This window comes from Phodopus roborovskii, unplaced genomic scaffold, assembly GCF_943737965.1.
Source record: "Phodopus roborovskii unplaced genomic scaffold, PHOROB, whole genome shotgun sequence".
NCBI classification, from domain to species: Eukaryota; Metazoa; Chordata; class Mammalia; order Rodentia; family Cricetidae; genus Phodopus; species Phodopus roborovskii.
In genome coordinates this window covers 9,687,501-9,709,963 of record NW_026125295.1, presented here as the reverse complement: position 1 = coordinate 9,709,963, position 22,463 = coordinate 9,687,501, and the positions used below count along the sequence as shown (strand labels likewise).

The 22,463-nt window shown below is 57.1% G+C and overlaps 2 protein-coding genes across 3 annotated transcripts in view; both read left to right on the top strand.

Annotated features, from left to right (window-relative positions):
- Nucleotides 1-11,894, top strand: part of Ccdc13 (coiled-coil domain containing 13) — a 30,975-nt gene extending 19,081 nt beyond the window's left edge. Inside the window, exons 10-15 of the mRNA XM_051202764.1 lie at nucleotides 2,012-2,139; nucleotides 3,458-3,541; nucleotides 4,468-4,590; nucleotides 9,461-9,612; nucleotides 10,589-10,703; nucleotides 11,367-11,894. Of these exons, the coding sequence (XP_051058721.1) occupies nucleotides 2,012-2,139; nucleotides 3,458-3,541; nucleotides 4,468-4,590; nucleotides 9,461-9,612; nucleotides 10,589-10,703; nucleotides 11,367-11,526 (762 nt within the window). The 3' untranslated portion in view covers nucleotides 11,527-11,894. The remainder of the gene's footprint in view (nucleotides 1-2,011; nucleotides 2,140-3,457; nucleotides 3,542-4,467; nucleotides 4,591-9,460; nucleotides 9,613-10,588; nucleotides 10,704-11,366) is intronic.
- Nucleotides 11,895-18,117: 6,223 nt separating this feature from the next.
- The window catches only part of Hhatl (hedgehog acyltransferase like), a 5,942-nt gene continuing 1,596 nt past the window's right edge, over nucleotides 18,118-22,463 (top strand). The window contains exons 1-8 of one of the 2 annotated variants that reach the window (XM_051202760.1): nucleotides 18,118-18,256; nucleotides 18,967-19,034; nucleotides 19,438-19,513; nucleotides 19,638-19,832; nucleotides 20,059-20,268; nucleotides 20,406-20,574; nucleotides 20,890-21,034; nucleotides 21,145-21,180. In XM_051202760.1, coding sequence (XP_051058717.1) covers nucleotides 18,967-19,034; nucleotides 19,438-19,513; nucleotides 19,638-19,832; nucleotides 20,059-20,268; nucleotides 20,406-20,574; nucleotides 20,890-21,034; nucleotides 21,145-21,180 — 899 coding nt within the window. In that variant the 5' untranslated portion in view covers nucleotides 18,118-18,256. Of the gene's footprint in view, nucleotides 18,257-18,966; nucleotides 19,035-19,399; nucleotides 19,514-19,637; nucleotides 19,833-20,058; nucleotides 20,269-20,405; nucleotides 20,575-20,889; nucleotides 21,035-21,144; nucleotides 21,181-22,463 lie in introns of both variants that reach the window. The other variant, XM_051202752.1, reaches the window with a different exon arrangement.

The following is a 22,463-nucleotide window of genomic DNA, read 5'->3' as shown; positions in this document are numbered from 1 at the left end:
CACTCTCCATCACTTTTTCTCAGCACCCTGACCAGTTGCGCAGGGACCAGGGAGGGTCTCTGAGACCATCACTGCAAGCAGAAGCTTCCCTGGCAGACAGAGGCTTTGAAGCCTGCACTAACCCGTGGCTGTAACACGCATAGAAGGTGGTTTGATACCATGTCCACTTAGCAAAATGGCAGTAAAAGATTCCTTCGTATGGTCTGTGACCTCCCCCCCAGCCACGGGCTTTTGCCTGTGTTTACAGTATCTGGCATGAACTCTCCCCTGTGGAGCAGGCTTCAAATCCAATCAAAAAAGCTGCTCATTACGGCCAGAGGTCATGCCACCGTTGGACCAGTGGGCACACCTTGCCTGGAGGGCTGGTATTGTGTCGCGGCTTTAATGACTCTTCTCCCCGAGTAACCTCCATATCACCTTCTGGCACCATGACAGCTAGCCAGCACAGTGGACACGCCCGGCTTTCTTCTGCGCCCTCCAACCAAAGCGTGTAGTGTCTTCAGCAGTAGGGTCTCACCACCTAGTTATGGTGGACAGCCGAGAGCAATGCTGACAGCCTGTGTTGTTTGGAGGGAGGGGGCTCTGAGGCCTCCCTGATTAACAGCGTGGAGGGAGGTCTTCGCCTGCCTGGTGCTGCAGTTTCCATCTGGCAGCCTGTGGACTCTCGTAGCAGCGCTGTCCGTCCATACTGGGTACCTCTTTTACCTTTCTCTTTACTGCTCCATATTTTAATTGGCTGACAGAACAGTAATCCCAGATGGCTTTTTCATGCATCCTTTGACTCGGTTACGCCACCACCACCCTGTGTCCCACTCCCGCTCAAAACACACTTCATTCATGTTGGGACTGGTGCCGTCCCCCCCCACCCCCCCCACCCATCCCAGTGTCTTCCGGTCACCCCTCCCCCACCTCCACACTCTTTGTCACTCAGCTCCTCAAATGGCCCCGCGTTTACTGTCCTTCTTCCAATCCATTGGCTCATCCCGGCCAGCTGCCCTTAGGATGTGATGCGAGTGTCCATGAGCTCCTCCAGGAAGCCTTGGCCTCCCTCTTGTAGCTCCCCAGGTCCCCTCAAGCTAATCTCTCCTCATACTGTGTGCCCACTGTGTCCTCCGCCCCCCCCAACTTCCCTCAAAGGTCATAGGCTACAGGGGAAGGAGGGGTCTGTGTCAGGCATGCAGGTCTCAGGGTGTGTGACCTTAACCCCTTTAGATAGACCTTCTGGGATGACAAAGGTATGTCACAGAGCAGCCCTGGCCTGTGTTCCCTTCTAGGGTTCCAGGTCCAGTCAGAGCTGCCAGAGCTCTGGCCCCTTTCAGACTGGCCCAGATTGACCGGTCTGCTGTGCTGAGGGTAGCCTAGGGCTGCAGGATTGGCTGATGGAGAGCTCCGGGCATCAGGCAGGGGAGGAGTGGGTGGAACATTCCAACAGGACCACCTTTGGTTGGCACCCAGCAGAGGACAGATTCTGTGCCTCAAGGTCACCAGCCAGCTGGGAGCCAAGCTCCACTTACCAGATACAATTTCATATTCCAGTTTTCTCAGACTCCCTGGGGACATGGAATAAATACCAAGCTGTGAGCAGCACACTCATTGCTGCCCTTTGATGGTGGCCAAAAGAGGGCGGGGTCTGGGCAGCCCCACTGGCCCTCCAGGCACCTGAAGTCCAGGTGTGAGGGTTGAGCACGGGCCTGGCCTCCAGTCACACCGTGTGTGTGTGTGTGTGTGTGTGTGTGTGTGTGTGTGTGTGTGGCCACCTAGGACTGAGGTCAGCTCTGACCTCCCTGTGGCCCTGGCCTACTCCGGTCTCACTGAGGAGCCCCCATCTGAACAGAGGCCTTGTGAGAAGTCATTGTTATGCAAGCAGTGCCTCTGCTATCCAGGCCAGCATTCACCCCGAAGAGAAGTTCCTTTCATACCCTGAAGCTGGAAGCCCGCCGAGGCACCCTCCTGCCTTCATTCAGGTCCTGCGCCAAAGCCCTGACACCCAGCCCACATCTGTTCCCTGCAGTATCTCCACAGTAAAGGAGGGGGTGAGGGGGCCAGCCCCACCCATGCCAGGTTCCCTGAGGACCACACCCCGATAACCGACTCTCCAGCCTCGGCAGGCGACCATGTCGGCAGGCTAGGATCCTCTCGGTAAGGAAAACAGGGTGGAGGGACAGTGAGTGAGGAATGGGGCCTGCCCCTCTGCGCCCTCTCGTGGAAAGTCCATGAGTGCAATTTTGTTTGTTTATTTATTTTGAGACAGGATCTCACTACGTAGCCCAGGCTGGTGGGTGTGTAGATCAGGCTGCCCTTGAATTCAGAGAGAGATCCTCTTGCCTCTGCCTCCAAGTTCTAGGATAAATGTGCTACTTTATGTCTGGCCATTGGGTTTTTGACACTGGGTCTCTCAAGTATCTCAGGTCAGCCTTGAACTTGAGATGTAGCCAAGAATGACTCTGAGCTCCTGCCTCTACTTCCCCAGTACTAGGGTTATAGACACATGCCACACCCCAGTTTATGCGATAATGAGGATCAAAACTAGGGTATTGTGCATGTTAGGTAGTTGAACCACCCCAACATGCACACCATACCACACAGACACACACACATACACACACACCACATACCACATGTAATACACACATACCACAGGGCACACACACACAAGCACACACACACACACAAGCACACACACATGCACACACACATACACACACACACCACATACCACATGTAATACACATATACCACAGGGCACACACACACAAGCACACACAGGACAGCACACACACACAAGCACACACACGCACGCACACATGCACACACACACATGCACGCACACACATGCACATATACACACACACACACACACACACACACACACACACACACGCACTTTCAGGTTGACTGCCCTGGTGCTGCTCCATCTGAAACCCTCTCCTCTCCTCTCCTCTCCTCTCCTCTCCTAGTCTACTGGGCTCCTGGTGGCAGAAAGGAAGGAGCCTTCAGCCCTGGGTTTCATCGCCTCTTTTTTTGTTTTGTTTTTTGTTTGTTTGTTTTTGTTTTTGAGACAGGGTTTCCTCTGTGTAGCTTTGGAGCCTGTCCTGGAACTCGCTCTGTAGACCAGGTTGGCTTCAAACTCACAGAGATCCTCCTGCCTCTGCCTCCCAAGTTCTGGGATTCAAGGTGTGTGCACCACCAATGCCCAGCCAAGTTTCATCACTTAAGCACCGGCTGGTGGCCCCTTGTCTGGCCCCTTGCATCACGATGCTCAAAGTGCATTCACTCCTGAGTCTCTCAGACTCTCTGCTGTTGGATTGCCTGAGGCTCTGTTTTATCTTGAACAAGAAAGGGCAGCCAGTCCACCGGGAAACCGTGAGGCCCACATGGCTTCCTCAATCCCTGTCCACTGTGAGGTCCAGCAGTGCCCACTCCTTCCCTGCTGATGTCCCCTTCTGCCTCCACACAGCTCTGTGACCAGCCTGGGCCACACGCTGGTAGAATCTGCTCTCACGAGACCATCCCTGCAGAGTCCCCACAGGACCTCACCCAGGTAGGAGTGTAGCACCCCTGGGCTCTGGAGTTTATCACCTTCCCTTGCTCAGCATCCTCAGCCCATTAAAAGGATGGAGGCCCGAGGCCTGGCCAAGTCCAAGCCTTCATTGAGGGTTACATAAGACCACCTGGGAGAGTAAACAGCCTCAGAGCTAGATCTAGGCCCCGACAGGCAGCCTGGGCCTCTTTCCTGGACTAGAGAGTCAGCACAAGGTGCCTCCATGGCCTGGCCCCACCTTCCACAGTCTTCTCTTACCGCCGAGAATCTTTCTGGGGGGGGGGAAGCATCTCATCACATGGGTCCCCACACTAAGCCACTGATATCCCCTCGGCTCTCCAGCCCCCTCTTTGTGGATAAAGCCAGGCTCAGGGCCTAAAAGAACCCTTTGTTCTTCTTGTGGGCTCCTCCACAAAGGATGGTTTGTCCTGCTTCTGAGTCCACCCACTGTCCACTGCCGACTCCTGCCATCAGCACGCCCCATCCCCTCAAGCAGGTTAGCTCAGGATCCACACAAGGCCTCAAGTGGGCCCACCCTCACTCGAGATTTACCATGTGGCTATATATAAAGCAAGTTAGCAAGTTGGCATCTGTCTGGGCTACTGTCCCCCACAAAGTACCTGTGACAGTTTGAGCCAGATATTGAAAGTAGGCAAAGCACTTGACACTGGCAGGGAACCAGGCCCCGGAGCCATGTCCTGAGCCACGTCCCCTGGTCCTCCATAGGGATTGGTAGACAGAGCTACAATGCCACTAGCATCTTAGTGGCCTGAGTGGCGTAGCAGAACCAGGTATGGTGGCTGGGTTCCCCTCCCCTCTGGCCATCCCAGAACCTCTAAATGTCACGCTTCCTCCTGCCACGCACGGTAAGGGAATGTTTATGTCTTCAAACTTAATGTGACTTGTGCCCTCCACTCTGGCCCCAGGTTCCTGGACTCCCCAGAACAAAAAGGCTGGCAAGCACAAGCTGCAGAAATGAAGGCCCTTTGGCAGGCTGCTGAGGTGGAGCGTGACCGCCTCAATGAGTTTGTCACCGTCCTGCAGAAGCGGTAACACTAACACGTGGCACCCAGCCAGCTCTCTGGCCGGGGCCTGTGCGGGTTGAGGCTGGGCTCTCTCACAGTCACACCCTCCAGGGCCCTCAACTCTGGGTTCTGTCATCACTGGGGACAGACAGCCCGGTTTTCCGTGCACACAGAGGGTCTACCGGGTGGCCACCTTGGGGGACTGGTTGTGCAGTGAACACAGTCAGACTCAATTCAGGGGGCACTTAGTCTCTGTCACGTCTGGCCATCCTGTACGAGCTGCCAGAGCCTAGCCTGCTGCTAGGGGCAGGACAGTGGCCGAGGCGAGAAGCTGAGGTTTCTGAGGGGCAAGAAAGCAGTGTGCCACTCAGGTTCCCGGTCGGGTCCGGCTGCCTCCAGAGGGTTGCTGACAGATTTCACTCAGGCAGTGCTCCTGCTCAAAGGGCCTGTCTGACACTAACTAAAGTTCCCCCAGGCCAGCACATGGACCATCCATCCATGTGACCTCCACCCTAAGAAAATATAAAGGACGAGACCAAGCACCTGTCCTCACAGAGGGGTCAAGTGTCAGCTCTTTGATGACAGGGATAATAGAGACCAGTTCTGCCTGAGCTCAGTGGAAGGGAGACCCAGAAATTACCAGAAAATGTCGAGGAGCAGAACAGAAGGCCCCAAGCAGGTGCAGGGGGTCTCGATAGTGTGTTTCCCGGGAGTTCTAGCCCCTTGTCCACCCCCAAGAGAGGGCAGCCAGACTGCTGGGACCTCCAAGCACTCACAGAACTGGGGGAGGGGGCTTGCTTCCGAGGCAGCGAGGGTGAACAGTTCAGAAGCAGTGGAAGGCTGTGATACAGGGTCTCGGGTACCGAAAGCACCCACTCTCTCTATAATTGCGTTCCGTGGCTAATACTAATATCTGTCGAAAGGCAGCCGCCCTGTCCTCCACGTGGGGCTTTGTGTCTGTGAGTGGAGGGTGGCCTGGTTAACTGTAGCTGCAGAACAAGCCATCCTGACTCGGGCTCGCTGGGAACTGTTCCAGCCAGGGCAGCCAGGGCGCTCTCTCTGCTGCAGAGGACCACGGCGAACCACGGCGACTCGCTGCCTTTTCCTCGGCCTGAGACGGCCTTTCTCAGGGCCTTCCCACACCTGGCTGGGCCTAGATTGAGACAGGCCATTTCTGAGAGTCACATACATCTCTGTCAGCTTTCATAGCGCTCAGGTTCATCCTGCTGTTCTGTGTCATTGGGAGCTCTGTGAGGCTGTCCTGGGGCTCATGGGCCAAGATACCATTACTTCCTGAGCGACATCCAAAGCCAGGCCCGCCTGTCCTCAGAGCCTTTCCTAGCAGTTAGCCCTGGCCCTCTGTGTAGTTTGTCTCCTCTGCCCGCTGTCTGCCCTGCAGCTTCTGACTGCTCAGCTGGGGCCCCCTTACCCCAGGGTACAGTCAGGAAGGGTCCTGGCTAGCGTGTCTGAGAAATTAATGCGTGTGCACGCGAGAGAGCATGCGCCAACACAGGCACGCAGGGAGAGGTCAGAGGCAGCTTCTTCCACCGTGTGTACTCTGGGAACGTGACTGAGGCTTGGCAACAAGTGCCCTTACCTGCTGGGCCATCTCCATGATCCCTTTTCTCTCCCCGTTTTCAGTGAGAGGGGAGGGACTGTCACTTGTCTGGGGACAGGGTGTGTTAGCATTAACTTATAATGCTGGAGCTGGGGAGGGTGCCTGCAGCTTGCCGGCCAGACAGTTCAGTCTGCTTGGTCACTTTCAGGCCAGTGAGGAACCTGGTGATGATGCCTAAGGGTGGGCAACAAGGCTGACCTCTGACCTCTACATGGGCATGCAGTCCACCTTTACACACATATACACATAAACCCCTACACATACACACATGCAGATACACACACATAGACACAGGAGTGTGTGCATGCACTCATGCACACACACACACACACACACACACACACACTCTGGGAAACTCATATCATGCTTTACCGTTTTCCATGGTGCGCGCTGTCGATTTCTTAAGTCTGTGAGTGTAAATGCACAGCTGAAGGGACTGCCCCTCCATGCCCATGTGAGTCCGTTTCCACTCCACAAGCAGCTTTGGATTTGTTTGTTTTTAAATTGTTAATTTGGTGTAAATATTTAAGTTGCACCATACATTATGCATGACCTCTGCTTGTCTCACTTACTAATAATGCCCCATGGAGCCTCTTTCCTCCTCAGAGTGGGCTCTTCTCACGTGACTTCCCTAGTTTACTTAGCGTTCCTCCATTTGAGTTACTAGTTTCTAGTTTGCAAATACTTTCTCGTGTTAAGATGTTTATTTCGGCCCTCATTTTACTTGATGCTTTTGTTTGTTTGTTTGTTTTTGAGACAGGACCTCACTATGCAGCCCTGGCTAGCCTGGAGCTCACTGAGTAGATCATGCTGGCCTCGGGCTCAGCGACCCTTCTCCATGCCTCCCGCTATGGCTAAAGGTGTAGGCCACCAGGCCCAGAGGTGGCCTTTCGTTTTGCTTTGCTATGCGTGCTGCTGGGGATGAGCCAGGGCCTTGAGCTTGGCCGGCTATACCCCAGCCTCTCAGAACTTTCAGGATTGTGAATGGGGGTGACTTTTACTGTGTGTCTCCATCTTCTTATGGCGGTGCTCACAGCATTCCAGACACTTCTGATGCCAGGTTGTTGAGTGTCGTTTCTGGCTGTAGCCGTCCCAGTTGGCTTGAAGTTGTATCTCAATGTGGCTCCTGTCTCCCTGGTGACGGCAGATACTGAACGTCCGATGGCAATTCATGTATCTTCTTTTGAGGCATAGGATTTTTTTTTTTTTTTTTTTTTTTTTTTTTTTTTTTGCCTGCTTTTTAATGGATTTGTTTGTCTTGAGCTCTGTTGCTGTTAAATTGCAGACCTTTCTTTCCCTGGAACTCTTGTACTGCTTGAACACAGCAAGTCTCTGGTGACTAACTCATTTGAACTTGTAAGATGGCTGAGCAATCAGGCTCAGGGTATGGGTATCAGCCCCAGGCACCATCACCACTCCATCTGTTTGCATGGCTGCCGCCAGCCAGCCTCCACTGCCAGCAGGCCATCCAGGTGACATCCCCTCAGGGCAGGGCCTTGGTCTTGTTGCAAACAAACCTCTGCGGACATAGATGTGGACCAGAGCAATCTTGCTACCACTGCTAACAGCATCCAGACTAAGCTGTCTATCATTTTCAAATCTTGGCCCTCCCCCACCCCGCCCTGCTGTCCAGTTCTAGCATTTGCAGATACGAACGAGCAGGCCTGCAGATGCCATTGTTGAGTGGCCTTCTCTTGCCACTGTGTCATCTGTGTTCTCATGGCATGGCCCTTGCTTCACCGGCCCCATGACCTGTGGATTCTGTTTGTGTCGATGATTAGAGTGGGAATGCTCGGCAGAGCCGGCAGAGACGGTTCAGGTCTGCGGTGGGCAGTGCAGCATCCGCAAACCGTGGGCCACAGGAGCCTTTCCCAAACCTGGTCCCTGCCAGTGTTCCTGAGAAGCTGGGGAGCCCATTTTAATCCTCGCCAACTGTACAGCTACCTCTGGGCACTGGGCGCAGCCACCACGCTAGGCAGCTCAGCTCAGCTCAGCTCAGCTCAGCCATGCTGGGGCGTGAGCATTCCCCTGGCCCAGAGTTGCTGTGCATCTTGCTTTTGAAAATAAAGTTGGCTGCCTACTGGTCATGTCAGGCTAGTGTACACAGTTTTTGCTTAGTAATTGGACTCCCTTCGGATTCCTTGTCCTTCCAACCCTCTGCTGTGTCCTCACTGACACAGAAAGATGGTTCAATTCCCTGCTGCCCACTGTGGCTTCCATGCTGCAGCTCCGGTCCTGCCACCATTTCTGTTACCCTTTGCTCAGGCTGGCCACAGAAATCCAAAGAGTTTTGTGGAGCCACGGCAAGGCCCATGGGTGCTTAAAGACAGCGATGGAAGAAGCCATGGCACTAAGTGCAGGGAAAGGAGGTGTGAGGACATGTCATTGCCCCTGCGCCCGAACTCATCCATAGAAGGCAGGGGATGGCGTCTCTGCCTGGGAATATTTCATAGTGCATCATCATGGGCCCCAAAAGATTATCCTGGGTAATCACTTCAGCCATAACGGCAGAGACATGTTCCTACCCGGGCCTTTCAAGGGAGCTGTGAGGAAAGAATCAGGTCACAGCCATTCAAAGCCAGCTTTCAGAAAGAGGGACTTGGAGACTGCCTTTTGAAGCCAGCAGAAGGCAGGGAGGCGGCTCTGGGTGGGCTTGGGAGTGGATTCTCCCCCCACCAGGATTCCAGTTAGGAATTCAGGTCAGCTGACACTTGGATTCCAACCTGTGGCGCCTGGAGCCTTCCGGCCTCAGATGCACAGACACAGCCATGCGATGCTAATTTTGTGTTGTCTTCCAGCAACATTTTGCTAATTTTGCTTATTAGTCTCTGGTGTTTTGTGGAAGGCACATTACCGCAGCAATAGGAACAGATAGACTGCCTAGTGCCAATCAGCCAAGAAGGGGGAAGGTGACAGACAGGACAGAGTAAAAGGAAAGGAAACCCTTATCCAGCATGATAAGAAGCCAAGACCCGCGCCCCAGCCTCAAAACCAGGCACACAAGCATCTGTACGGTGTGGCAGAAAACTCTAGATGCCCGCAGCAAAGCCACCAAGAGAGGCGGTTGCCCTGAGGGCAGGAGTTGGGAGCAAAGGGGTGGGACACCGGCCAGGTTTGCATCTTAAGCCCCAGAGAGTTTGAAATGCCTGTTCTGTTGTTACTGCTGTGAGGGGGGGTGAACCGCCGTCCATAGTGTGTCCACCGCTGTGGGGTCCACGACTCGGGTAGGGTAGGTAGCATCTGCCTGCAGGGTGTGAAGCTTGTGTCTACGGCCAGGGCAGAGGAGAGCAGCAGCAAGCTTCTGGAAGCTGAGCAGAGGCTGCAGGAGGAGCGGCAGCGCGCTGTCCTCTTGGAGCAGCACCTGGAGAAGATGCGTCTGGAACCTTCCAGGGCCTCGGCATCCCAGAAGGCCGCTAGGAGCAGGTCAGGTAAGGAAGCCCAGTGGGCGAAGCAGCCTCAGGGCTGGGCAGGCGGGCTCCTTTGCTCTTCATCCGTGGGTGTCGTCTGGGTGTCCTCGTCGGCAGCTCTGCCTGCCCCTGCTGTAGGGGCTTCCTGTCCGGGGTCCCCTTGTGGCTCCCAGAGACTTGGGGCCCTGTGGGAGCCACCTAGGAGCCTTAGCATGAAATGGCAGTTACGCCTGCTGCATGGCCTCTGCCTATACTCCCGATGCCAACTTCCAGAGCCTTTGCTTGGCCCTTGATTGAGCCTAATCTAGCCCCGATCAAAGCTGGTCTTGGGCAGAGTTGGTCTGCTGGGTCAACGTGGAAGTCACGGGAGTTCTCAGTGATGCAGTCACACAGGCACCGAGGAGACTTCCCTGGTTTGCCCAAGGCCACGCAGCAGGGGTGAAGGCCAGTTCTGCTCTGGCTGAGGGTTTCCTGAAGCCTTTTTAGCTCAGAATATTTTGATGTCCTGACACCCTCACCCAAGGTCATACATGGCTTTTTCACCTTTCTCTGAGCACTCTGTGGCCACTGAGCCCAGCCACCCACATTTTCCTAATATGAAGCTGCTAGTCTAAATGGAAACCAGTAGGGAGACCAGGATGGGGCGGTGTGTGTGTGTGTGTGTGTGTGTGTGTGTGTGTGTGTGTGTGTGTGTGTGTGCATTAGAAGCGGTAACAGCCTAGACTTGGGCTCAGACCTCAGGCCAGCTTTTGGTACAAGCGAGCGATAAAGATGGGGGAAAGGAGAGGTGGACATGCAGGTGAGGACCACCGTGGCACAGGCAGGCAGAGCCAGGGCTGGGATGTGGAGAGCAGTCAGGGAGGGCTTCTAGAGAGAGGCGGCCCCTTCCTGCACCCTGTAGGAGATGTGAAGCTGGAAAACGGAGTGGGCATGCTGGGGAGGGGGGGCTCGATTAATTCTGACCTCACGACAGAATGTGGCTGCTGCTCCTCCACAGGGCCCCCCACCCCCAGCACGAAGCACGACCCGACTGGGAGCGCCAAGAAAGACCCGCCCTCCACTCAGCTCTCCCATGTGCCCATGGAATCCCAGATAGAGGAGCTGACTGCCAGGTGCCTCCTGCCCAGCCTACGGGAAAGCGTAGAGATGCCCGAGTGGAGGCTTCATGGGCAGAGGGACCATGTCCCTGTCCCTTGCACCCACGACCTCTCCTTGCCCACAAGGACGGTTTTGCTAGGACTGGCCTTGGGAGTGTTCCACAGTGCCCTGATGACCCCAGGGTCCCAAGAGAGCCTGTGTCAGTACTGGGCTGTGCCACCCCTTTCTCCAGCAGTTACCCTCCAAAGGGGCGGGGGTGCTGTCCCAGCCGGCAGAGGGCTGGCACAACAGGCCCAACGCCCTGGGTTCAGTCCCCAGCATTGCATACACAGGGCGTGGGCGTGGTCGCACACGCCTGTAACCCCAGAGCTCTAGCACTGGTGGAGGCAGGATGATCACACCATCACTGGCTACTTACTGAGCCTGAGTCCAGCCTGGGATACGACGAGCCTATCTCAAAATAGAAAGAGAGAGAGAGAGAGAAAGAGAGTGGGTGTAGGAATCTGGGTAGTTAAAGCTGCTCAGAACTTCTGGGTCAGTACTGTGGGTGGGCCCAGAGAAAGATCCCTTTGGTTTGTGTCCCCTCCCAAGCCTGCATGCAGCACAGCTCCTCCTCCAGGCCGGGCCCCAGAACCCCTGCTGGTTCTGTGCACTCAGCTCCATCTCCCTGTGTCCAGGCTGGCTATCCAGATGGAAGAGAACAGAGTCCTGAGAGACGCCCTGGGCAGTGCCCTGCGTGGGAAGGAGGAGGACTTCCGCATGTACCACCAGACCCTGGGCCAGGTGAAGGGGGTGTTCCTGCAGGCGCTGCGGCAGCAAAAAGCCAACAAGCAGTAGACCGCAGCTGCTCACTCAACTCCTGGAGGGCAGGACCGTCCACTGCGGTGGGCTGCACCCGCGAGGTCCCTCCCAGAAGCCACCTGGAATACTGGCTGAGCTGAGGCCTGCTGAGCGGGCAGGCTGAGGATGCCTGGGCCAGGGAGGAGCGGCCAACTCCAGCAGATGCGTTTCCTTGAGCAGGTGCTAAGGCTCTTGTCCTAGGGTTCTAGCCAGAGCCCTGTGCTGCTATGGGCTTTCCACACACAGATGAGCCCCTTGGTGCTTCCTGATGAGGGCGCCCGCCCGCCCGCCCGGAGCCATCCCCCCCTCCCTATCTCCCCTGCGCCCAGCCTCTCTGTAAACTAACCACATGCATGGGGAGGAATCTTGTGCTTGACATAACAAGGCTGCTTTCACAGTCGCCAGGGCTGGGCTCTACTTGTCTGGTTGAGTGTGTTCCTGCCCATACTGGGGAGCCTGGCCTGTAGCAGGCAGGGTTTTACAGTTGTGGGCACAGACCTCCAAGCAGAAGGCTTGGCTGCTAGGGTCAGGAAGCAATCCAGGCAGGGCAGGGCCCGAGGGTGGACAGGCTAGGGCAGAGCCTCTTGGTACATGAGTAGTGTATGAGCTGGTGGGTGCTGCAGGAGGGGCCCAGGACACCCTCATTTCAGTGACTGTAACAGTTTCACGGTCACCCATAGCCATACCACAGCCACGACAGCCACAGCCACACATGTTCACACACAGGCACACAAACAGCTCCGCCCACACAGGCAGTGAGAAAAGGAATAGACACACTCCCTCCCACGGGACACAACCACGTGTATAGCTTGTACAAGGCACACGGCGGCAGTGCCCTCCCTGGAAAGCCCGCGTTTCCCGAGACCCCGTGTGCTCCGTTTGTTCTAAGAGGTTTGTGGGGAAAATCCTTGCTGCCCAGGGCACCTGGACCTCCTGGATAACGGGAGTCTGAGATCTCACAGCAAGATGCAGCTAAGGCCCTTAGGATGAAGCGGCAGTTTGGATACAGCCCCAAGAGTTTAGGGAGGAAGAGTGCCCCCCCACCCCCAGTGACAAGCGGCGAGAGAGGAAGGAGACCGTATGTGACAGTAAGAAGAGGGAGTCATGGCATCTTCTTGAGGCATGGGGTGGGGATGCGGGTGCCAGGCCTCAGCAGAACCTCTGGAGGTGAGAAGCAGACAAGGACCAGCCAGCCTCCCTCAGAGGCAAGCAGGGAAGTGCAGGGAGGTCTGGGCCCTGTGTGTCAGCAGCAGCCTGGGCCCAGCTGAAGGAAGGAGCCCTGGCTTGTCCAGCCTGAGTCTTAGCTGGGAGCCGGGCAGGTCTGCATCTCACTCAACAGCCAGCCGCCATGCCTTCCTCTGTGGAACAGGACAGCACTAGAAACCGTGTTCAGAGGGGCCATTCATAGGATAAGACATCTAGCCGATGACAAGTATCCATAGGCTAGTTTCCCCTCATGCCTCTCAAAGGGTGGGGCCAGATCTGCTGCCTGGTGCCACACTGAGTCCCGTTTGTACCCTGTGGGATGAGCTGTCATCTTACAGAGGTTGGTCTGCATGGGCGGTCCAGACATATGCCAGCTCCTGCAGGCGCTGGCTTTAAAAGGCCAGGGTGTTTAGTTTATAAAAGCTCCGGACTTTGTGCCAGGGCCCATCCCCCACCTTTGCTGGCTGAGGTAGATCAGATTCCCAGTGTCCTTCACTGTAGCTCCTTCAGCACTCACTGAGCTAGAACATAGCCTGTGTAGAGCAGCAGTGAGCAGACAGCAAGCACTCATACAGTGTATGTAGAGCAGCTGTGAGCATACAGCAAATGCTCATACAGTGTAGAGCAAGCATACAGCAAGCACTCGGTAATTGCTCGCTCTTTGCAGGCTCTGTGCTGAGTTACTATGCACTTGCTGAGCAGCATCCCCAGGTGCTGAGCTGAGGTGATGCAGACAAGCTCCCTAGGTATCAAGAATTCCCAGGCCAGATGGGGTGACAGGCTCCCAGCAGGTTTCGGGTTGCACTAAACTCAAACATCAAGCAGCCTGCCTAAGCCTGGGAAGGGCCTGAGGTGAAAGTGGCCCAGTCAGAGGGACACGGGGAAGAGGCTGTGCTGTGGCAGGCAGAGAGGATGGGGAACCCTCCCCAGCCCCAGCAGGCAGAGCTCTGAGGTGAAGGGGCTGGGAGGAGCAGATGGGGAGCACTCTTAAGGGAAGGCAGGGCTATCGAGGGATGGAGGACTTGGGTGATGAGGGCTCAGCTAGGTCAGGTGGGGAGGAGGGCAGTTTGGTTTATCTACATTAGTGCCTCCCTGGGTACAGCCTGTCCCTGTGGCCCTGAGGAGGAGCGCACCGCACCGTCCCTCAGCAGATGAGCCAGGTAAGGGAGGGATGCAGGCGCTTTGGGGGAGTAAAGAGCAAAGAAACTGGGTGACCTCAGGGGAGGGTCCCTGGCCACCCCCCAGGAAGGTATCATGGGTCTGGAGCTCAGGCTCCTGCGCTGATGGGAATGGTTGGGGCACTGTCCCTACAGTGACCTCTGGGACATAGCAGCTGGGCAAGGTTGCAAGCTTGGTCTATCAAACCCAAGCAGACTCCACTGTCACCAGGCCCTTTCCCCATCCTCAGGGAGTTCAAGTCACGGGCGGCCTCCAGCAGAGTGCCCCAAAGCAGCCTGACTCAGCCCCAAATCCTAGTGAGCCAACAGCTGGCCCTCGGTGTACGGCAGTTTGCTGTCGCCCCTCCACACGCCAGTGGGGCTTGCCGCAAGCGGTCCCTCCTGCTGTCCCCAAGACCCCACACAGACAGCGCTCGCGTCACACAAACGTCACGCACGTCCAGGACACGTGGTCCACATTTTCATGTTAAGCACACTCAAGGCTGAGTTGAAGACCCTCTGAGGTTTGGTAAAATCGGGGTCCCCCTCTGGCATCAGGAAGTAGCTCTCAGCCCGCTCAGCTCCCTGTCCCTTGCTGGGCGTGTACCGCACCCTACGTGCCCTGGTACAGGTGGAGGGCCTCACCTGGTCTCGGCCCCTCCGCCTTCCCACAAGCTACATCCCTACACGCTGAAGTGTCAGGGTCACCAGGGGAGTGTACCACTGCTGAATGGGCCCTGTGTCAGCGTCCGGCCCCCTAGCACCCGCAGGGTGTGAGTCGCTAGGCCCCCGAGAGCACACAGAGCCCATGCATAGTGCACCCACTCAACAAAAATGGGAGGCCCAAAGCAGTGGCCACGGCCCTTCAGCCCTCTTGGCACCTCTGAGGGCCCCACTACTCCTGAGGAGACAAAAACACAAGTCTACCCACTCCAGACAGGGAACCGATGACAGACCGAAGCAAAGACACCACTCAAGTCCGACTTGGTGAGCTAATGAATTGTATTGGGCTTATTTTCAGGGGCACAGGTGAGGGTCGCTCACAGGGGCAGGAATGCCTCAATGACAGCTGCGTCACCAAAGCCAGCCCAGCACAGGCACAGACAGCTCACAAAAATCTGGGGCTCTGGAGCTCACTGCGCAGCCTGCAGCCAGCCCAGTAGGCCGGAGAGTCCCTTCCCGGCATCTTGGTGGTTTTGAGGGTGTCTCAGCAGTCCTCAGTGTCTTTATGAGCTGGGGAGGAGGGGGCCTAGTGTTGTGTGGTCAGCTTCCGGCACTTGCTGACCTTCTGAGTTGTTTACTTCCTCCGTGGTAAGGGGCTTCCCCGAAGGATGGCTGGCGCGTTTCACCCCAGAGGAGACACACCAAGCGCGGGGGCCACCCACGGCGGTCTCACCTTGTCTGGTGTGAAGGGACTGAGTGGTCTCACCATGATGTAGTCTCTTCCAGAAGTTTCTGGAGCTGACCCTAACCACTGCCCACCTATTCCTCAATTTTCTCTTCTACCCGCTGAGGATGGTCCTTGTGGACTGTGGGGACATTAAAAAGAATTTCTCTGCGTGCACCCTGGCTATTATTTCCTATCCATGATAACTACTGAGTGTGCAGCAGCACACTGCCCTAGTGTCACCCAGGGTCAAAGGCCAGTGTCATGGCTTCTGAGGTGGGCTCAGGAGAGGGTGTGTGGTCCCTCCCTCCCTCTGGGCCAATGTGTCTGCGTTCCTGGGAGGGACCTGGTGGCATAACTTCCTGGGGTTTGTACAGGACCCTGCTGGGTGGAGACACAGCTCCCTCTGTTCAGCTGAGCTTAGCATGGGAGGTCAACGGCCCCGTGACAACTGTCTCAAAGCTCTCAGGACCTTTCCTCAAGTCCCAGTGCACAAGCGCTGGCCTGTGTAGACAGGGCCCACACATCCACCCGCCCCCCCCAACTGTGGGGATCTCATCCCATGGGGAAGACTGGAGAAGTCCACTCCATCAAGAGGACACTGTCCATTCCAGGTGACCCTGGTGGCAGACACCTCTGTGTGAGCTCAAGGCTGGCACAATGGAAGCCCTCGGCACCGTAGTCCTTGACAGTTCCAATTTTACCAGAAAAGCCAGCCCTTCCCTCCTAAGCACCAATGCCCACCCGGCCCAGGCTCTTGTCAGGGTAAAGACACACAGTGGGGACTAGATGGGCCTGCCCTGGACACCTTGAGGGGTCACAGGTAAAAGTGTCATCTGGAGTGCACAGTGTGCAAGACTGCATGCACAGTGTGGGTTCTGAGGGCTGCGGAGGGGGCAGGGTTCACTAGTCTGCAGAGACTGCTTGGAGAGCTTCCTGGAAGAAGAGACCCTGGGGCCCAGAGCACAATGGGATGCACAGGCTTTCCCGGCCTGAGGCTGGAGGTCTAGTGAGGCCCAGGTGCCCCTATCTGCACCCGTATCTCCGGAAACCCCTTCCCTCTCCCTCCCTGCCTCTCCCTGCTGGTCCCTGCCCTAACAGTACTGCGGCTCTAGCGGCTCTAGCGGCTCTCAGCTCTGCTCCACTCCAGGAAGGCCACCTCCTCCTCCTCCCCCCTCCTCCTGCTGTCACCACTCACCGCCCTCGCCTCCAGGGGGTGGGGACCCCAGAGCTGGACACACCCCACCTTGGCCCCACAGCTAAGCCAGCCGGACAGACTCACGGTCGGACGCAGGACCCCAGAGCCCCGGGGTGGGCAGTGTGCCAGGGTCCCTCGCAGCTCCTTCAAGGTCAGTGCAAGCTGGGTGTGCAGTCCTTCTGGGGCCCCTGGAGCCCGTGGGTCCCACCCCAGAGCCCTTACCCTAGACCCAGAGCCCCAAGGTGGGCTTCGCTCCAGGTGCGCTTGAGCCAAGTGGCGCCAGGCAAAGGCACCGTGGGTCCACAGGCAGCACAGGTCCAGGGGTCCATCAGGAGGGTCCCCAGGTTGGGAGCCAGCTGCCTGCTGAGCCCTGGCCGGGGACACTCCCCACCGGCCATGGGGAGCTAAAATTGGAAAGTGGCGATCGGGAGGCAGCTGACACAGCTATTTTGTGCTCTCTTCATCCGCTCTGGTTTCACTCTCCTGCTCCACTAACCTGATCCCATGGTTCCCTCCCCCACCCCATCCATGAGAGGTGTCTCAGCTCCCAGGCCACAGGGCAGAGGCTGGCCAGGAGGGTCAGGGCCTGAGCCCAGCAGAGGTCTGTCTGGGCTGAGCCGGGACTCTGGAGGGGCTCACCAAGAGCACCTGCCCCTTCGAGGAAGCTCACAGGGTGGCTTCACTGGGTGTCTGCCCCTTTCTGGTCCCCCACACCTTCTGTCTGTAAACACATCGTCCTGGGCTCTCAGAGCCCTGGTCGCAGGGCTGAGGAAGATCACAGGTCGGGTCACAGGTGACCCTAGCCATCTCCAAAAGGGCATCGCTCCATGCTCCTCTTCCACTCAGTTCCAGATCTGAACCTGTGCAGCCATTGGGAAGAGGGTGGGAGGGAATGAGGTGGTGGCCCAGGCCCCAGGGATGTCCCCTCAGGGTAGGGTAGCAGGAGAGAGTAAGTAGACTCATCCTGGCCCCCCCCCCCCCCCCCCCCCCCGCACCGACACTGGTCAGGACCTTGGACAGCAGCCAGCACCTGCCTGACCTTGCCTGGCCCATCTCTGGCTTCTCCAGGTCCTCAAATAGCACAGCCTCCAGCCAGCAGCCAGAGAGACTGCACTGCACTTGGGGGGGGGGGGAGTGAGGGGGCAGGGGCGGGGATTGGGGATAAGACAAACTGCTGGCCAGGGGCTTGGTGGAGGGATGGGGTCAGGTGGAACCTGGAGCTGAGTGAGGCTGGAGGTCTGGTGCTAGGGAGGTCTCAGGGTCTTAGGGAAGAAGGGACTTGTGGGTAGGGCTTCCTTGGAGCTGAGGGAGGCTCACTGGGAGATGGGAAAACTGACTGGCGGACTAGAGACAGTGTCTCCCCCATGGGAAAGACCCCAAGGTTGGAGAGGAGCAGTTTGGGACTAGTCCACCAGAGGGGTGAAGGAGAGGAAGGTGGGGCTGTGTGAGGTCTGGACTTAGAGAGCCTTCAAAGGAGCAGAGGCAGCAGCTGCTGCAGAAGGAAGGAGGCACTTGGGTGGGAATAGTGGCTGACAGAGTCCCCGAGGGCTGAGTGGAGCAGAGTCCCCCCCCCCCAGAGGGCTCCACCACCCCACTGAGAGTTCACGAGGAGAGGCTGGGCAAGCTGGGGGCTCGGGCCTCACCCATGCTTCTCCTACAGCCCTGCACAGGCCATGGGCATCAAGACACCACTGCCCGTGGCTGAACTTGGCCTCTACTCCCTGGTGCTGAGCGGGTCCCTGGCTTACGCTGGCCGAGGTCTCCTGGAGGCATCGCAAGGTAATAGCTGGGTCCTGGGGCAGGGGCCCGGAAGACCTGAGAGTTCTGACCAACAGGGCCAGAAACTTGGAGACTGACAACCCCAAGGTTTCTCTAGCACCTGGGTTGGGTATAGTCCTGGACACCATCGTACACACACACACACACACACACACACACACACACGCACACACATACACACACGCACACACACGCACACACACGCACACATGCTCATGCACACATGCTCATGCACACACACACATGAACATATTCATGCCCACACATACACACACATGTACACATACACACACTTGCACACACACATGAACACACATGCATGTACACACACACATATACACATATGCATACGCACACATGCAGACACAGGCACACATACTCATGCACACACATGTATGAACACATTCATGCACACATACATGCACACACATGCACACATACGTACACTTGCACACATGCACATATGCACACACACATGCACACACACATATGCACACACTAAGAGACCAGGGGAGAAGAGAGCATAGACAGTGCCTGACCTAGACCCAGACATGCAGAACACGCAGTCCTGAACCCAGAAAGCTGTAGACACGAAATAAACCTCACAGCTGCTTTCTGCAGCTCTGGGGCCCTTCCCCTCCCCTCTGGGTGGGATGGCCCAGGGAAGGCTTATGAGAGGCCGCTACTCAGAGGCCATGCTTTGTTCTCAGATGGGGCCCACAGGAAGGCCTTCCGGGAGTCTGTCCGACCTGGCTGGGAGTACCTGGGCCGGAAGATGGTAGGTTGCCCTACTGCTCAGGCCCCTGCCCTCGACACATCTCAGCCACATCCCTCCCCGCTCTCAGCCCTTGCCCTTGTTTTCATGCCTTTTGGCAAGGAGGGCTCTGATGCTGCCGCACAGGGTTGGCAGCAAGGGTAGGGTGTCTGCTGGGTGCACAGCCAAGCTTTGAGAAGCAGGCCCTTCCTTGGGGACCCTCGTCCATTCCTCCTTCCCAAGTCCCCGGGCGCCTTCCTCAGGGCGAGTGCAGACACCTGCAACCTTGGGCACCTGTCCTCAGAATTGGGACAGGCAGGAGCTCTTTACCCTACCTGCCCTGTCCACGGCCCTTGAGCGCCTCACCTCCTCCTGCTTGGGTTGTCCAGGATGTGGCTGACTTCGAGTGGGTAATGTGGTTCACCAGCTTCCGAAACGTCATTGTCTTTGCCCTCTCTGGACACGTGCTGTTTGCCAAACTCTGCACGATGGTGGCCCCCCAGGTGAGCTGGGCGGGGGGCACTTGGCCTGCCCCTCCTTAGCAGCCCCGAAGGCTGTGGGAAATTCATTCCAGGGTCTCCTCCTATCCGCGCAGAGATGTTAACCGCGGCCTGCTCATGTCCACAGCTCCGCTCCTGGATGTATGCTGCGTACGGAGTCCTGGCTGTGGTGGGCACGATGGGCCCGTGGTACCTGCTGCTGCTGCTTGGCCACTGTGTGAGCCTCTATGTGGCCTCACTCTTGGGCCAGCCCTGGCTGTGTCTTGCTCTTGGTCTGGCCAGCCTCGCCTCCTTCAAGATGGACCCCCTGACCTCTTGGCAGGTATATAGGATGGAGGGGGATAGGGATAAGACTCCAAAGGCTCCCGAGCATCTATCTGCTCAATCCTCCCCTGTCCTCAAGCCTTTGAGTAAGGCGGACACTTTGTCCCTTACGCTGCTGTTGCTATGTTGCTGAACTAAACGCAGCCTTGCTGGGGAGCTGGGAAGGGGCTCTCCCCAGAAGCGCGGGCCCGCTGGTGAGCCGGAGGCTTGCTGTCTCCTTGCAGAGTGGGTTTGTAACAGGCACCTTTGATCTTCAAGACGTACTGTTCCACGGGGGCAGCGGCTTCACCGTGCTTCGCTGCGCCAGCTTCGCGCTGGAGAGCTGTGCCCACCCTGACCGCCGCTACTCCTTCGCTGACCTGATCAAGTACAATTTCTACCTGCCCTTCTTCTTCTTTGGGCCCATCATGACCTTCGACCGCTTCCATGCTCAGGTGAGGGGGAACCCCGTGGGCTCACAGAGCCCGGCTGGGTCTCCTTTTCCTGACATAAACCCCCAAGCATGGACCCCTCCCCACCATCCCTCAGGCCATGTGTGAAGCCCCCCTCAGACAGGGCTCTACCCCTCCAGGTGAGCCAGGAGCCGGTGAGACAAGAAGGAGAGCTGTGGCGCATCCAGGCGCAGGCAGGACTCAGTGCGGCGGCCATCGTGGCTGTGGACGTTTTCTTTCACTTCTTCTACATCCTCACCATCCCCGGCGACCTGAAGTTCGCCAGCCGCCTCCCAGACAGTGCGCTTGGTGGGTCCCCACAACGGGATGGAGGCAGGGCGCCCTCCAGAGATAGCGCCATGCGTGTAGCACCCTCGGGTGCCGGGGCTTTGAAATGTGTGGGACTCACATTTATTCCATCGCATGAAGGCCTTAGTCTCCCAAACCACAGGTGCCACTTGAGGGGCGTGGCTGATTTTCATGGGTCAGTGGAGCCTGGCACACGCCTCTAGGGGGCGCAGGGCCCCCGTGGGGGCAGGGGGTGAGACAGAAACAAGACCCTGTCGATGGGGGAGGGGAGGCTCAGAGCACTGACCCCCAGAGAGTGAGGTCACCTCTCTCCAGCTGGCCTGGCCTACTCCAACCTGGTGTATGACTGGGTGAAGGCATCGGTCCTCTTTGGTGTTGTTAACACTGTGGCACGCCTGGACCACCTGGACCCCCCTCAGCCTCCTAAGTGCATCACTGCTCTCTATGTCTTCGGCGAAACGTGAGTGAGGAGGGAGGCTCGCCGTTGGCTCCCACATTCCCTTAGCTCTGTCCCCCATGTCGAAAGGCGCTGCGCCCGGGCGGACTCACGCGTGTGTGCTCTCCCTACAGGCACTTCGACCGCGGCATCAATGACTGGCTTTGCAAGTGAGTTGGAGAACATTGGTGCCAGTCTTCCAGCTAGGCGCTCAAACGGGTGGGGCCATCGACGGCTTTGGAGGTTGGCTCTGGGCTGGAGGAGGCTGTGCCACCTGCATGTGTGGCAGACATTCGAGCTTTGGGCTTTTGTGGGGGAGCAGGGACACAGCTGGCAACTCGGTAGGAGGCCAGGGTTAGTGGGGGTATCCAGGGAGTATGGCGGCGCCCAAATTCCTGCCTGCCTCTTGGGAAGCTGGACAGGGCATTTTCATCCAGAAATGTCTAGTTGATGTCCTTGTAGAGACTTGGGGACGTGTTCAGGCCTAAGAGTCTGGAGTCAGGAGAAAAGTGGTCAGGAGTGAAGCAAGTGGTCAGCAGAAGAGGCCGCGTGGCCACGTGGATCCCTGGAAACCAAAGAGTGTGCAGGCAAGGAGGCTCCCAAGTGGGCGCTGCCACAACACAAGCCGGGTTAGTGCTGGCGGCGAGAGGCTTCCACTTTCCCTGGAGAGGCAGGCAGGGCGCGGTGCTGAGGACTTGCGTGGGGAGTGTGTGCAGGAGGTCCCGGGGGCAGCCTGGGCCAGCACCGGAAACAGAAGAGCAGCTTCAGGGAGGAATGGGACATGGTAGGACGTTGGGGTGATTGGTAGAACCAGATCTCTGAGGACAGGGGTCTGCCTAGAAAAGGAGGAGGAGAAGAAATGGACAGGAGGAAAAACGGGGGAAGAGGAGGAAGATGAAGCGGACTTGAGAGCCCAGGAGGGATGGGAAGGAGAGCATTTAGGATCCATGAGAAGGGAAACCTCATAGTGTGGGATGCGTGTGCGCGCGCACGTGAGTGTGTGTGTGTGTGTGTGTGACTGGAGTCTCCCAGGTTGGTGAGCAGGAAGAAGCAAGAGGTTGTAATGATAACGTTGGTTGTGAGCCTGTTTGGGAGGGCCGTAGAGATTCATGGGTAACGGCCAATGGGCGTGACCAGATGAAGCTTCATTGGGCAGAGCAGGAATTCGGAAGGGGTGAGATTTCAAGTTGGGCTGTGATCCTGGGAGTGTATGGATAAGATACAGTGGAGAAACCTTGGAAATTAGGTCAGGGAGTGAAAGGTTGGTATTTATCGAGCACCCACTGTGTGTGGCAGGCACAGCAGTGTGGGGGGGTGTAGGGTATGAGGTCAGGAAGGAGGCAGACACATAGCTGCATAGCGTCTGCATGTCATAAAGAGCTTACTTTATTATTGAGAGGGTGAATCGTGGACCCATGTGACCTGAGTCGCAGTTTAAAATAATGTTTATTAT